Here is a 14,903-nt window from a genome sequence, read left to right on the forward strand (position 1 = left end):
CTAGTGTTAATTCCATATATTACGGCTCAGCATTCAAGATGGAGAAAGAGCAAATTTAGGATAAGTTAGCAGCTCAAGATTTTCAAATAACTCTGGTCCTTTCACCGATTCCAGCAGCATGCACGGAAACGATCTGCTGTAGTCGATGTGAAAATGTAGGAAAATGTGTGTGTGTGTGTGTGTGTGTGTGTGTGTGTGTGTGTGTGTGTGTGTGTGTGTGTGTGTGTGTGTGTGTGTGTGTGTGTTTGTGTGTGCGTGCGTGCATGCGTGCGAGCGTGCGTGATATGGTAAACACCCACAAAAACTCTTCTAATTATTCAGTACAGTATACCAGTAACAGAGAGGCTATGGCGGATGTGACGATAATATGAAGCTTGGTTAATAGTGACGGTATTAATTCTCTGAAGCTCGTATGGCTCGCTCTCAGCTGATCAAAATGATGCGATATCTAGTAAAGAATGCTAGAGCTGTACCGACCATGAGACGGTGAATGTAGCACCTCCATTATAACCCTTCGAAAAACGTTCTATTATGTATTTGTTGGACTGAGGGAAATCATGAAATTTGGGTATGATTTTGCACTATAAGAATCAGTATTTTTTTCCCTCCCGTTTCATTTATATCAATATGCGGAATTCCTCAAAACAGAGTAATGAAAAGTAAAGGAACCTGCCACCTACCACCTGACAGCCTCACTTCCAACTATATTTATCCAGGTATCAAGTCACGTTCATGGTGTTTTGTGACGTAACAGAGTAGGTGGCAGTGGAGAGGAAAGCCTTCACACGGTGACACAGAGATACTTGGGCGACTCCAATGCGCAGTTATGAAAACGTCCCTCAGTTACCTCCCTATCTCCCGAAAGGAGGGGGATGGACAGCGTGAGAAAGTCATTTTCAACCTGCAGTTCATCAGGTTCACGTCCAGATTAGCGTGGGGCATAACAACAATAGAAACAAAGTAGTTTGTGAAGAGATGCTTCAGTTGTACAGCCTGTTTTTTGTCACCCAGGTTTGCGATCGGGTGTTAGTGTGAAATATTCCCCTACGGTGACGCTCTTTTTATCCGTGCTGTCACAGGGCAATTTTATTCTGATTCAGAGAGTTTTGAACTGGAGGGCTTGGATTTGTGAACGCTTTAATGGCTCACATCACTGGGCATGCTAATTCTTACTTATGCTTATGAGTTTCTGTAACTTCCTTTCTGGATCATATCTCACCTCCTCACCTGTGTGGATTCTGGGGTTCAGATAATGATATATGACTTTTCATCGTGAATTATGGAAACTGTACAGAATGTTTTACACCCACTACCTTTTCAATACAGCAAGGGAAAGTTGTTAAGTCTTACTAATTAAATAAAAAAGTAAATTATTATAGCCATATGAATGTAATCAAAGTCAAACACGTAAACAACTTGTATATTATTGTGCTCCAGTCACAAATTTTACCCAATAGTTTTATGGAAATAAAAAGGAAAAATAGCCATCAAGTTGACAATAAACAAAATAGAATATAGTGTTCGAATAAGTTCTAACATTATGCATTGGAAGGAATTAGAAGCACTTGCGGTGGACAATGCCGGGGCCTGACTCGTCGTACTCTTCCTTGGTGATCCACATGGACTGGAAGGTGGACAGAGAGGCCAGGATGGAACCACCGATCCAGACAGAGTACTTGCGCTCGGGGGGAGCAATGATCTTGATCTTGATGGTGGAAGGAGCCAGAGCAGTGATTTCCTTCTGCATGCGGTCAGCAATACCAGGGTACATGGTGGTGCCACCAGAGAGAACGTTGTTGGCGAACAGGTCCTTCCTGATATCAATGTCGCACCTCATGATGGAATTGAAGACGGTCTCGTGGATGCCAACAGATTCCATACCCAGGAAGGAAGGCTGGAAGAGAGACTCAGGGGCACGGAAACGCTCGTTACCGATAGTGATGACCTGACCATCAGGCAATTCGTAGGATTTTTCGAGGGAAGAGGAGGCGGCAGCCACACTCATCTCATTCTCGAAGTCGAGGGCAACATAGCAAAGCTTCTCCTTGATGTCACGAACGATTTCTCGCTCAGCCGTGGTAGTGAAGGAATAACCACGCTCAGTCATGATCTTGGTAAGGTAGGCAGTCAAATCACGGCCAGCCAAGTCAAGACGAAGGATGGCGTGGGGAAGGCAGTAACCCTCGTAGATGGGGACAACGTGGGTCACGCCATCACCAGTATCGAGCACGATACCAGTGGTACGACCAGAGGCGTACAGGGACAGCACGGCCTGGATGGCCACGTACATGGCGGGGGTGTTGAAGGTTTCGAACATGATCTGTGTCATCTTCTCACGGTTGGCCTTAGGGTTGAGGGGAGCCTCAGTGAGGAGGACGGGAGACTCCTCAGGGGCGACACGTAGTTCATTGTAGAAGGAGTGGTGCCAGATCTTCTCCATGTCGTCCCAGTTGGTGATGATACCGTGCTCGATGGGGTACTTGAGAGTCAGGATACCTCTCTTGCTCTGGGCCTCATCACCGACATAGGCGTCCTTCTGACCCATACCGACCATCACACCCTGGTGACGAGGACGGCCTACGATGGAGGGGAATACGGCGCGAGGTGCATCGTCTCCGGCGAAGCCAGCCTTGACCATGCCGGAACCATTGTCCACAACCAGGGGGCTCACGTCTTCGTCACACATGGTGGATGAGCGTTATGTCTGTAATGAAGAGTATGTTAGTGCTTACTGGTAATAAGGGGTAAAAAAATGTTTGCAAGAGTGCATCATCGGATCTTATTCAAGTTATTGCAATCTTAATGGCAAATGTGTGGTTAGGCTGCATAATCATGGTCATATACGTGTTTCCGACCTCCTAATCGACTAATATTCTTAACTGTCGTCCGAAACAACCACTATTAGCTCCAACAGTGACTCAAGCACAATAAACTGCTCATCACCAGACGACTTCATTCAGGTGATGGAAACAACCAATGGTGAAATGGTTAAGTTGAAACAGTTGACCACGTTCTTTTTAATTTTATGTTTAATATTATTATCTAGTTCAGAGTCTTCATTCTTATTTAAGGAGTAGAGACACCAGTAGCGCCTACTTTTCGGTTAGTTATGATATTGGTATATTCTGGCTATTAAAAGTATCATATTTTGTACCGTGACTACAAATAATGTTATGTAATGTTTTAATAATCTACAACTCTACTGCTTCATAAAAGTAATGAAGGAAGTTTACATATACTGTATATTAACTATGCCCCTTCTTCATTAATCCATATGAGGACTTGAGATAGACAATACAATTGTCTATAAACAGATGCATAACATAAAAGGTGACTATGTATGAAAGCCTGGGGATGGAAACCTCGTCTTTCATATATTAGCTCATGGATGTGGCGAAACTATCACCCATCTCTTGGGATGCCAGCAGTCTCTGACTTCCTACGATACAGAAGTGGAGGATACTGCATCTCGTTCTTTCTCTATATTTATGTCTCCACAGAGATTTGAGAGTTTCACTGAGAATATCCCCTAACTAGGTAAACATGTGAAATTGTACTGAGATTATGATCATGATAATGAATATTCTTTATAATGCTGAGTGTTCGTTCGCTCGTTCAAAGATTCCCTGCACCTATAGTGCAGGCCGGGCCATACATTAGCCCGGTCAGTGGGGTATGCGCTGGTTAAAAAACAGTAAGTGGGGAGGACAGGACCTGGGGATTGCCCAGCACACACGTCCTGTCTCCTGACTGGCTTTGTGGTGTGTGTGTGCTAAGTGTATGAGAAATCTATGTGCTTTAGTGGCTGTGGTATCATTCAGACAAAATACTTTGAATTTGTATTTATACATTTATTTGTACGCAGAACTTGATAATTGTTGTTTATAATTAACAGATGATGAGCAATGTGCTATGACTGATGAACTGGCGTAGCTTAGCGCTTTCAGTTCGATGACGTATTTCTAAATTTACTCTTTTTTTTTTTTTCTTGACCAATATACTAAGCTTAAGTTAGACTTTACGAACTGGAGGAGTTAGATATTGCCTCCATTACCTCTTCATTACAACGGTGTTGTTTTAAGATATATAAAATCGTTTAGTGGTAATAAAATTATAGTAAACAAAACGCGTCCTCATGCTGAAGGGGTTAATACCGTGCTAAATGCTTCAGATCATCAGGAAATAGTTCTCAAGAGTAGGAATTTGCTGATCGATAAGTTACGTAATCTTTTATGCTACAGTGTTTGAGGTCATTGAGGGGGATCTCGTGGTTCATTGCTTTTCCATTTTAATATTTTGCTTGGGTTTTGTTGTGATAGTGAAGAGGGGGAACTCACGCTAATTTGTACCTGTTAGTAGAGAGGCGGCCTGCAGTCCTATTGGACCCAGGATCGAATGCTGGCTGGGGCAGGGAACAGTTTGAGGATTTGAATGTCATTAAAGTAGACTTTATTGATCTACCAGAAGACCCGCCGACATGTCGTAAAAATACCCCTGCAAATACCAGTACACCAGTCCTGTATGAGACAGCCCTATCATGTATTCACTATGGACGGTGGGTGTTAGCGCCGAAGTGGTGACCTGTGGAGGTGTGTAGGAGGACTACTGGGCCATGAGATAGGCGTTCAAGCCTTTGCCCAGAGTCGGACACATTAAAAAAAAAAAAAAAAAAAAAGTTGCTACAACAATTTTAGTAAATTACCATATTAAAATAAAGTGTTCTCATACTAGTAAAATAAATACGCTCAGATCATCAACGTTATTAATAGGAAATATTCAGTCCTTCATGCACAGTTCTGCAATTCGATAATCATTCCTTGCATGGCAGTTCACAATACTATTCTTTCCTCACAGTTATCCCTTCAACCAGTGGACGTCACTTATATTATATTCTAGTTGCCACCAGACAATTTTACTCAGATTAGGAGACCAGCCGAGGAGTAAAGGCGTCCATGAAAGCTGTATCTAATCCCTGCATTTCAAATAGTCTCTCTTAGCCTGCAGAAAATGTGATGTTAGGAAGAATAAAGCGAAAACTACGTCCTCTGGCCAAAGGAGTTAAGCAGAGTATATCACGGCGAAATTTACACAGCCATGTACTAACTGTATGCTAAATAATTATAAGTTATCATATTCTCATTTTCTCTCAACAACGCAACCCCTAAAGGCCTCACCACCACCACCACTACAACCATTTTTACATCCATACATCGAGACGTATTTCGTTGTCATAAATTGCTTACAGAAAGAAAAAATGTCAAGAGATACTCTACACACTGTTTTTCCTCCAGATCATAGTTACGAAACAAGATACAAGAAAATACTCTACACACCCTTTTTATTCCTCCAAATCAAAGTTACGAAAGGGAGTTAATCGTATGAATGCACATGAATCTAAATCGCTGGACCTACACAAACTCAGACGTATTTTGTAGCTAAGATTTATTATTATAAATAGAGCAAGGGACATGGGAAGTTTCTACACTCTCCTTTTCTGTCTCGCAAAACCAGATCAAAGTTAGGAAAGGGAGTTAGTTGGGTGTCTGTGAATCGAAGTGGCGGACGTACACAGGTCCAGACGTATCCTGAGCCTGAAGTACACTAAGAGGAGGGGCCCACTATTGCTCACTTATATACTTGTTCTCTTTCCTTACGCCATAAAAATGAACTTCTGCCTCGTCTCCTCCTTTGACCTTTCTTCCCTTACAGCTGCTTCTGGCGGGTTAAGTATGGAATGTGTCATTCCTCATCAGGTATAAATAGACGGAGGGCATACCGGTTATTTTCCTAGCCATTACAAAACAACGCCTGAGCCAAGTTACGGAACGGACGAGGACGAAACTGTGTCACCGGTAATTTATTTGTTAGCACAATATATCCCTCAATCGTTATTATGTTTGTCAGTTAGAAGAAGACGGCCAAAAATAACTAAAATGACTAATTAATGAAGCAAAGTGCACCTGAACTGTCATAAGCTTATACAAGTAAGAGCTGTAAAAAGACCTTAGTTTACACACAAGTAATGATATACGAACGTTCGTATTAGAGACTTTAGATACTATTTTATCATTTCTTCCTTTCTTTAGGTTGCTTGATCTAGCTGATGGTATGTTAACTAAATTAACTGCAGTAAATACAATGTTCATTATTGTTTTTTTGTGTGTGTACTTATTTTACTTTCCTATATTGCAGATGGAATTCCCATTTTCTGGCCACCTTTGTTGCATGAACGTATATCAGTTCATGTGATTTCTGCTGTCGCTTATGTGAAAGAATCCTTCGCCCCAAGGATTTATTTTAATTCTTGCTGCCTCCAGATGACTGTATTTAACTTAGAAAACACCTCTAATATTCAGGGGGATATTGAAGACTGTAAACTAATCCCTGCATTTCGAAAAATCTTCCTCAAACTGAAAATCGCCTGTTAATAGCAATAACATAATGCAAAAAGATGTGATCGGACTGAAGTGGCTAACTATCAATCACCTTGCAAATAACTCGAGTCCTTTACTGGACCGAAGTGCAATTTCGCGACAGTATTTTTGTTACTTCAATAGTGTAAATATAGCTATTGTATTGTGAGAGACTTTGGAGATTTCGTAACACCTCTTTTTTAGCGATTTATTCAGCACACTACACCTCAGTATCTTGGTGTATGTTATTGATAAAAACTGCGATATAAATAACACATAAGAAAAGGTTATGGTGAAAAATGCAAAACACATCGCAAAACAAGAAGTGCTACGAAGCCTCCCGTGCCACTTAGGATCCGGCCATTATCGTGGATGTCTTTTACACAGCATCAGGCACAAGATGGATAGCCAGGGACACCGTTAACATCCTCATGCACGGGACAACTCTGGTATTCTGTTCCGATGATTATATTCAGTTGAGAGTGACACAGGAGCCTGAGTGAGTACAAGAGCCTGAGAGTGTTAATACTGGCACTGTTTTTCATGGTCAAGACAGTTTTCGTATCGTGTTCCTGTTAACGTCAGACTTTTATTCAGGCGTGAGTGGGTCATAGAAGCCCCAGTGCTAATTAACCTGTTCATGAAAATCACTTTGGTGCATAAAATGATCATGGACTTTACTGATATAATAAATTCTATCTATCCATCTATTGCCAGACACCTTAATCCCGTAAGGGGTAGCCACAAACAAATCGCCTCCATATCGCTCTGCCTCCCGCCATTTCACCACCCTGCTTCCAGCTTACATCCCCCTCTCTCATATGCCTCTCCACTTCATCCCTCCATCTCACCCTTGGTCTCCTCCTCCCCCTCCACCCTCCACCCCATTCACATACACTCTCCTCGTCAGTCTCTCATTCTCCATCCTCTCCACATGGCCATATCACATTAATGTGTTTCTCCTAACGCATCCTATCACATCCACATCCACACCAAAACACTCCTTCACTTCCTCATTTGTCAGTCTGTCTCTTCATTTGACTCTACGTGCTCCTTTCAAATAACTCATTTCCACTGCTCTCACTCTTGACTTCTGTCCCTCCAACAAGGTCCAAGCTTCACTTCCATATGTCAGAGGTGGCATCACAATACTGTCATGCAGTAGCTTTTTCACTTCCATGCTCACTTCCCAGTTTCTTATCACTGCTTTCAAGGAACCAGCAAAATATATTAATTAATATTAATATTTTTTTTTACGTATTCTCTTAAGCAAAGTCTTAAAACTTTTTAAGCCCAGTGGCAACATCCAGTGCTGAATTTAATAATCTAGTATTACCTCAAATTAGAAAAATGTACATAAGTGGTAATCTTCTTTTTATATTATAGGTAGAACCAAATTATTTTATTTAGGCAGAATGGATGTTCTTGGTCTGAAGGAGTTCAGCAACCTATTATGTCACCACGAACCCAGTTTTGTCAGTTTTGACTTAAGTATAAGAGACGAGTATGAAACTGACTTTGTTCCCCGTTTATCTGGTGGAGGTATCCTTTTCTGAATAAAACAATTAGGGGGAAGGTATAACCTCATCCACAGTGAGTCAATTACCTGATAGTGCATTAATCTCCCGTCCGATTACAAGTCTGCCCAGGATATTAATTTATTATGCCTTTAACTGCAATGCCGTTTTATTTTTTTTTTTCCAGATCGAAGGCGCATTAACAATGATCTACCCATGCCCATCCGCTTACTCTACTACGCCATTCTCAGTGCATACACACATTAACACACCCATTTATCTTGGAATACTATGGGTATTTTTTTGGAGGGTCTGGGTTGTGGACTGCACTCCATCCCCCAATGTCCATGTTTAGTTCCAATTGTACCCTTGATCTACCTGGGTCGGTATCTATAAATAAACAAAATTTTCTCCTTTTATCTTCAATACAGTAATGTAAATATCATCTCAAGGGGCTGTAGATGGGGATGCGTTTAGTTCCAAAACCTTCATGGGCAGTTCTGTTCTGCTTGCAACCTAAATTAACCAAGTTAGGGTTGGTGGTTGTGTCGCCTTCCGTGCAGCGTAATTTTGTAGTATCGATTTGTCTGCGGACTTACAAAATTTTACTTATCTTTCGTTGAGTGTGCATGTTTTTTTTTTTGTTTTTTTTTTGGGGGGGGGTTCTCCGCAACGGGCCTGCATCCCCATGACCAAACCCAATGCGTTGTTCATATGATGCTATTGACTTTCCTCTGAGTAAATATCTCTTCCGATGCATGTATTCAGTAGTGTTACTTAAAAATTGTGGCTGTGCATATCGATAAAGCAAATAAAAGGGCTGACTGACATTATTATATAATGAAATCAAAGCCAAAATCATAAGATCAATATTTACTGAGGTATAACAAACATCATTTAGCTACAAACGAAATGAATGATGTGAGCAAGTTAGATTTAAAAAGAGGCAAGTGGAGGACCTGGAAGCACTTCCGGTGGACAGTGCCTGGGACGGACTCGTCATGCTCTTCATTGGTGATCCATATGGACTGGAAGGAGGACAGAGAGGCCAGGATGGAGCCACCGATCCAGACGGAGCACTTGCGTTCGGGAGGGATAATGATCTTGGTCTTGATGGTGGAGGGAGCCAGGGTCGTGATTTCCTTCTGCATGAGGTCAGCAATACCTAACTCCTCCAGTTGATAGTCTCTTCTACGTTTAATCAAGTTGTCTGGAGAAAGCACGATTAAAGACCAGCATAGATTACTGGGGAAAATAGATTTAATGTCTAACGTGCGTCAGTTCAGGAGGTTGCATAGTATCCCTTTCTTTGCGATGTTTATATTCATATAGCAAATTGGTACTCGCTTGTTTCTATATACAGACTGTCGGCATTGGAATGGCTTTTTTTTTCAGATTTGTTGTACTCGTATTACTGATTATAGAGTGCATTGTTTTTTTTTCCACTTCTGCCCTTCCTATAAAAATTTCCATGCATATTTTTTAACAAGTATAGTGTTTGTCTACCTTTGTCTTACCTTTTTTAGTTATTTGCTGGACGTACATACAGTTAGCTTCTCCTCTCTCTCTCTCTCTCTCTCTCTCTCTCTCTCTCTTCCTAACGGGTAACTTCTTCATGGGTCAATAGGCCTCCATTTATCCGTATTTCCTATGTATTCCTACTTATCAAAGAGCATCGTGCAAAATAGTTATCGAGAGAGAGAGAGAAAAGGCGTCATCATGATGAAGGGGAGCGGCGTGCACCTGCTGTGAGAAAATGGGAATATGATAACTTATTTTTAGCAAGGCAGTCCTCCCTCGCGTCGTGTTGTGGGCCCCTCTGCTCAACAATATTTCCGAGTTGTATTCCTGTAACTTAGGTTTTGTAGCACCCTCCCCCCATCTCTCTCTCTCTCTCTCTCTCTCTCTCTCTCTCCTCATGCATATGTTGGAAACAGATGACGATAGTATATTCAGGAATCATCATAGACTTCAGTACATGTCTTACGATCTGCATGCGTAGCCTCCTGACTGCCAGATAATGTGATCAGTTAAGATCTAAAACTTTCACGTGGGGTGTTGCTCCTTCTCTGCCACTATATTGCTGTGTCATGAGATCAGATAAGAATATCTGTCCTGATTTCAGCAGTATGATGACTTCAGATTTCTATTATAGTCTGTTAGATTTTTCCCATTTTAAAACACTTTTGAGATACTATGTTCCATTTTAAATTATATCGTAAAAGTCGAACAAAAACATCGTTATCTCTAATACTGACGTGCTACACATCTTGGTACATCTTAATTTGTAGACTAAATATATGTTCCTGAACTTGGCTCGAGTTCAAAGAAGAGAGCTTGAGTTACATTCATTTCTGACTGCACACAAATTCTTTTTAAGCAAGACTATCTTGTGGGAATCTGAATATTTATAGTTCCATGATCTGGCAAAGATCGATTACCAGTGATCTACTAATGAGATAAATTTGCAAATACATAGACTTCAGTAATTTCTGTACTGATTGAATTGGCAAAATGGCAATGATTTATTAAAAAGGAAGGACAATGAACCTCTTAGCACCCTGCATGTGAGGGTATACTACATGACTGCAGCTTTGATTATAGTATCAGTTATCACCGGATTATTCCTGGAGCTCTTATGTTCTAAAAAGGATCACTAAGAAGTTACCGCCAAGAATAATTTCATATCTGTATTTTTAACTGTGTTATGTTACTTCTTCAGCCAAGACTAATGTACCTCTTACTGTTTTATTATCTAGTAATCGAGTTTCTGATATTCTGATGAAAATAACAAGAGAATTCATATAGAAAGAAAAGGACTAAACTAAAATCATGTCAACCTATGTCTTTTATTCGAATTCTCCAGTAAAAGTTCTCAGTTATATATAATGCTACAACAAGCCTCAACTTGCCATATAAAACGGAGATACAACAGCATATAACAGTATGTAAGAAGAGACGAGTGAAGAACTTAGAAGCACTTGCGGTGGACAATGCCAGGGCCGGACTCATCATATTCCTCCTTGGTGATCCACATGGACTGGAAGGTGGACAGGGAGGCCAGAATGGAACCACCGATCCAGACGGAGTACTTACGCTCAGGAGGAGAAATAATTTTGATCTTGATTGTAGCAGGAGCCAAAGCTGTGATTTCCTTCTGCATGCGGTCAGCAATACCAGGGTACATGGTGGTGCCACCAGAGAGAACGTTGTTGGCGAACAGGTCCTTCCTGATATCAATGTCGCACCTCATGATAGAGTTGTAGACGGTCTCGTGGATGCCAACAGATTCCATACCCAGGAAGGAAGGCTGGAAGAGAGACTCAGGGCAGCGGAAACGCTCGTTGCCGATGGTGATGACCTGACCATCAGGCAACTCGTAGGACTTCTCGAGGGAAGAAGAGGCGGCAGCCACACTCATCTCATTCTCGAAGTCGAGGGCAACATAGCAAAGCTTCTCCTTGATGTCACGAACGATTTCTCGCTCAGCCGTGGTAGTGAAGGAATAACCACGCTCAGTCATGATCTTGGTAAGGTAGGCAGTCAAATCACGGCCAGCCAAGTCAAGACGAAGGATGGCGTGGGGAAGGCAGTAACCCTCGTAGATGGGGACAACGTGGGTCACGCCATCACCAGTATCGAGCACGATACCAGTGGTACGACCAGAGGCGTACAGGGACAGCACGGCCTGGATGGCAACGTACATGGCGGGGGTGTTGAAGGTCTCGAACATGATCTGTGTCATCTTCTCACGGTTGGCCTTAGGGTTGAGGGGAGCCTCAGTAAGGAGGACGGGAGACTCCTCAGGGGCGACACGAAGCTCGTTGTAGAAGGAGTGGTGCCAGATCTTCTCCATGTCGTCCCAGTTGGTGATGATACCGTGCTCGATGGGGTACTTGAGAGTCAGGATACCTCTCTTGCTCTGGGCCTCATCACCGACGTAAGCGTCCTTCTGACCCATACCGACCATCACACCCTGGTGACGAGGACGGCCTACGATGGAGGGGAATACAGCGCGAGGTGCGTCGTCTCCAGCGAAGCCGGCCTTGACCATGCCGGAGCCATTGTCCACAACCAGGGGGCTCACGTCGTCGTCACACATGGTGGATGAGAGTTAGGTCTGGAAAATATACATTTTCTCAATTTATTAGTTACTAATCGTAATTAAAAGGACAAACACTAGGTGTAAGGGAGAAAACTGTTACCCTTGAATGCCTTATATGTCATTAAGCACACAATAAGGTGGCGGAAATGGTGATCGACACACTCTCCCACTTTGCAGTAATGTACTGTTAAAACTTAGTGTAATACTACTCTTGTCCTGGTCGTCATAGGAATTAGGACGAGAATAAACTGGACATGATTTTCAGGTTTAGCCAAAATCCAGCTGTTGGCCATATAATGTCTTATCCTTAACTATGAAAAATGTAATTGCTGATAGTACGTATGTGAACAAACATCAGAAAACAATAATCACTGTTGAATGTTAGGGTCGTAGTCTCGGTGACATAGGAATCTTCAGTATTTCTCTTTTTCAGTTATATATTTTGCATATTACGCTCTGACTTTCTCTTTTATGTTTCTGGCAAATAAAACAGAAGAGAATATTGAGGTATAATGTGTAGAATATATAGCAGAGGAAGAAGTGCTACTAATTCTCCAAAGCCAGTCAAAATATTACTCTTGGACTTCAAAGGTGTTTAGCCTTTTCCTTGCAGTTAGTGCACTTGCACATTTACTCAGGCTAATACCAGAAGATTTTGTTCACCAAAGAGAAATTCTGGTAATCAAAGACTTCACACAATTTCTCTGGTATTTGTGCTTCCAGGAATTATATTTAGGCTATCAACAGACGATATTGTTCAGACGAGAGAATAGTGACGATCAAAGGATTAAGCTGTTACATAAGGTTTCAGAAAAATTGCTATAACTGATTACACTTCCCTACATTGTACTCATGGATTCCAGTCATAATGAGTAGGGAACAACTACTGCCTACTGGTGCTTGTTTCTCACACGGTTTGTAAGAAAGACAACCAACTATGTAGACGAGAATGACCTATCGTAGTACTTTCAGTGTTTCGCTATGAAAAATGATCTTCACTGTTTTTTCTTTTTTAATTCTATTAAATGACCGTCTGAGATTATAATACCATGCCACCCAGGTCAAGAGCTTTCTGATAAACTCAATAGAATTCGTCTGGCTGCTGTATCATTAAGAATAATTATAAATCTCTATATCACAACCAAGGGATTATAATTTCAAGTGGGCAAGAACTTATTTTTTGCATAAGACTTAGAAAAGCTAGTACTTTTTTTGGCTGACTCTTATCAAGACGTTAGTTAGATGCCCATGTAACTGTATAACTAAATACAGAGAACAGTAACGGCCACTACGAGGTGTTGGTACGCAGAGCTAGTCTATCGAAGTTCAGTGCATTTAGGCGTAGGTGACAAGCCAATTTATTTTCCATGATGACTTTACACGATCGAAAAACCTTCAGCCGCCTTTGGAGATCGAATTTATGGAAGGTCTTCACTCCGACTGAGGCTTTGTAACCACTGAACCACCTTGCGCCAAATATAAATTAACGGATTTACATTTTTCCCGTGTTACACTGCCTAAGGGCCGCATCATTTTTACTACATGTACAGTAGATTATAGCGTTACTAATATTTGTTTTTACAGCAAAAACAAGAGGAAATATACTGTGCATCCCTTCTTTTCCATCAAATAAAACTTATGACAGGGAATCGATCTGAAGTTATTTTTATAAATCAAAGTTACGGTATGTACGCAAGTTCAGATGTATTTCGTTATAAAGATTTTCTTTTTCAGAGGGAACAAGATACATGGGAATATTCTGCACACTCCTTGCCTTTCCTCCAAATATTCTGAACTTGTTTGTGAATTTGCACTAAATCCAGTACGTACACTAGTCCAGACGTATCCTGAGCCTGAAGTACACTAAGGGGAGGGACTCACTACTACCCATTTATATACGCGTTCTCTTCCCCTAAACTATGAAAGCGAAACCCTGTCTTGTCTCCGGCTTTGACCTTTGTTCCCTTACAGCTGTTTGGGTGGGTTTGCTATGAATTGCGTGATTCCTCATGGGGTATAAAGCGGCAGCGAGAATACCAAATATTTTCTTACTCTTACGACACGACATCTGAGCCAAGAGATAAAAACGACGAGGAGGACTGTCGCTCTGGTGAATGCGATTTTTGTTGCCAGTTAGAGGGTACAAGAGAGATGGAGGTACCAGGTTCTTCCCTTATCAATTTATAAAAAACATAGAGTGGTCACTTGCCTCAGTGACAGATAACAAAGCATATTTTTAATTGTTTAATCAAAATCCAATTACATTTATTTTAAAGTAAATCTCTTTCGAAATGCTCCTAAAGACAGTTCGTTATTCTGATTACCACCAGATGATTTTATTCAGCTTCAGGGAGACTTTTTAAAACTGGAGGAGGCTTTCGTTACCCCGTGCATATAGAGACTTATCTATTTATTTATCTAGTATTGTTGCCTTCAAGCACTTACATTCAAGTTAGGATAGGCTCTTCGAAATGGAGGGGCTACATATAGATCCTCTTTAACCCCTTCGCAAGTACAGTTCTTTCGTTAATTGAATATAGTCGTCTCGAGATAAAAAATATAAAACAAGAAGACATATTTTACCTGAAAATATTTGTAACTTAAAACACAGCTATTTTCCTGGTATGTATAGTAGTTTCTTATGTGTACACTATATTTACAATTCCTAGGCCTGTAATAGTCGGTTAAGGAAGCCCCCTAACACCCCTTCCTGAACGATTTATTTTGTCTATTACAGGTTACTGTCCTAAAAAATGTAACATAAATCCTTCCAATATCGTCATACTCTGCATAATTAAATTACAAAACCATATTACCCAGCCGCATCCAGAAATAACTCGGTAAGGAAGAGGTGTTAGGGAGCTTCCT

The 14,903-nt window shown here is 41.3% G+C and overlaps 2 protein-coding genes across 2 annotated transcripts in view; both read right to left on the minus strand.

Moving 5' to 3' along the window:
- Positions 1-1,555: 1,555 nt before the first annotated feature.
- LOC145407727 (actin-3, muscle-specific-like) overlaps positions 1,556-14,903 on the minus strand; it is an 86,481-nt gene continuing 73,133 nt past the window's right edge. The window contains exon 2 of the mRNA XM_080278600.1: positions 1,556-2,673. Within this exon, the coding sequence (XP_080134726.1) occupies positions 1,556-2,638 (1,083 nt within the window). The 5' untranslated portion in view covers positions 2,639-2,673. The remainder of the gene's footprint in view (positions 2,674-14,903) is intronic.
- On the minus strand, positions 10,766-13,887 carry LOC145407729 (actin, muscle-like). Its single transcript, XM_080278602.1, has 2 exons — positions 13,866-13,887; positions 10,766-12,050 (listed from the first exon to the last, which is right to left on the minus strand). The coding sequence occupies exon 2, from the start codon at positions 12,030-12,032 to the stop codon at positions 10,902-10,904; it is 1,131 nt and encodes a 376-aa protein (XP_080134728.1). The 5' UTR covers positions 12,033-12,050; positions 13,866-13,887; the 3' UTR covers positions 10,766-10,901.

This window comes from Coenobita brevimanus, chromosome 74 (assembly GCF_032717465.1).
Source record: "Coenobita brevimanus isolate Jiangsu-jjx chromosome 74, ASM3271746v2, whole genome shotgun sequence".
Lineage (NCBI taxonomy): Eukaryota > Metazoa > Arthropoda > Malacostraca > Decapoda > Coenobitidae > Coenobita > Coenobita brevimanus.

Excerpts from the sequence above, each read along its gene's own strand:
- LOC145407729 (XM_080278602.1), bottom strand. The coding sequence starts at position 12,032 with ATGTGTGACGACGACGTGAGCCCCCTGGTTGTGGACAATGGCTCCGGC.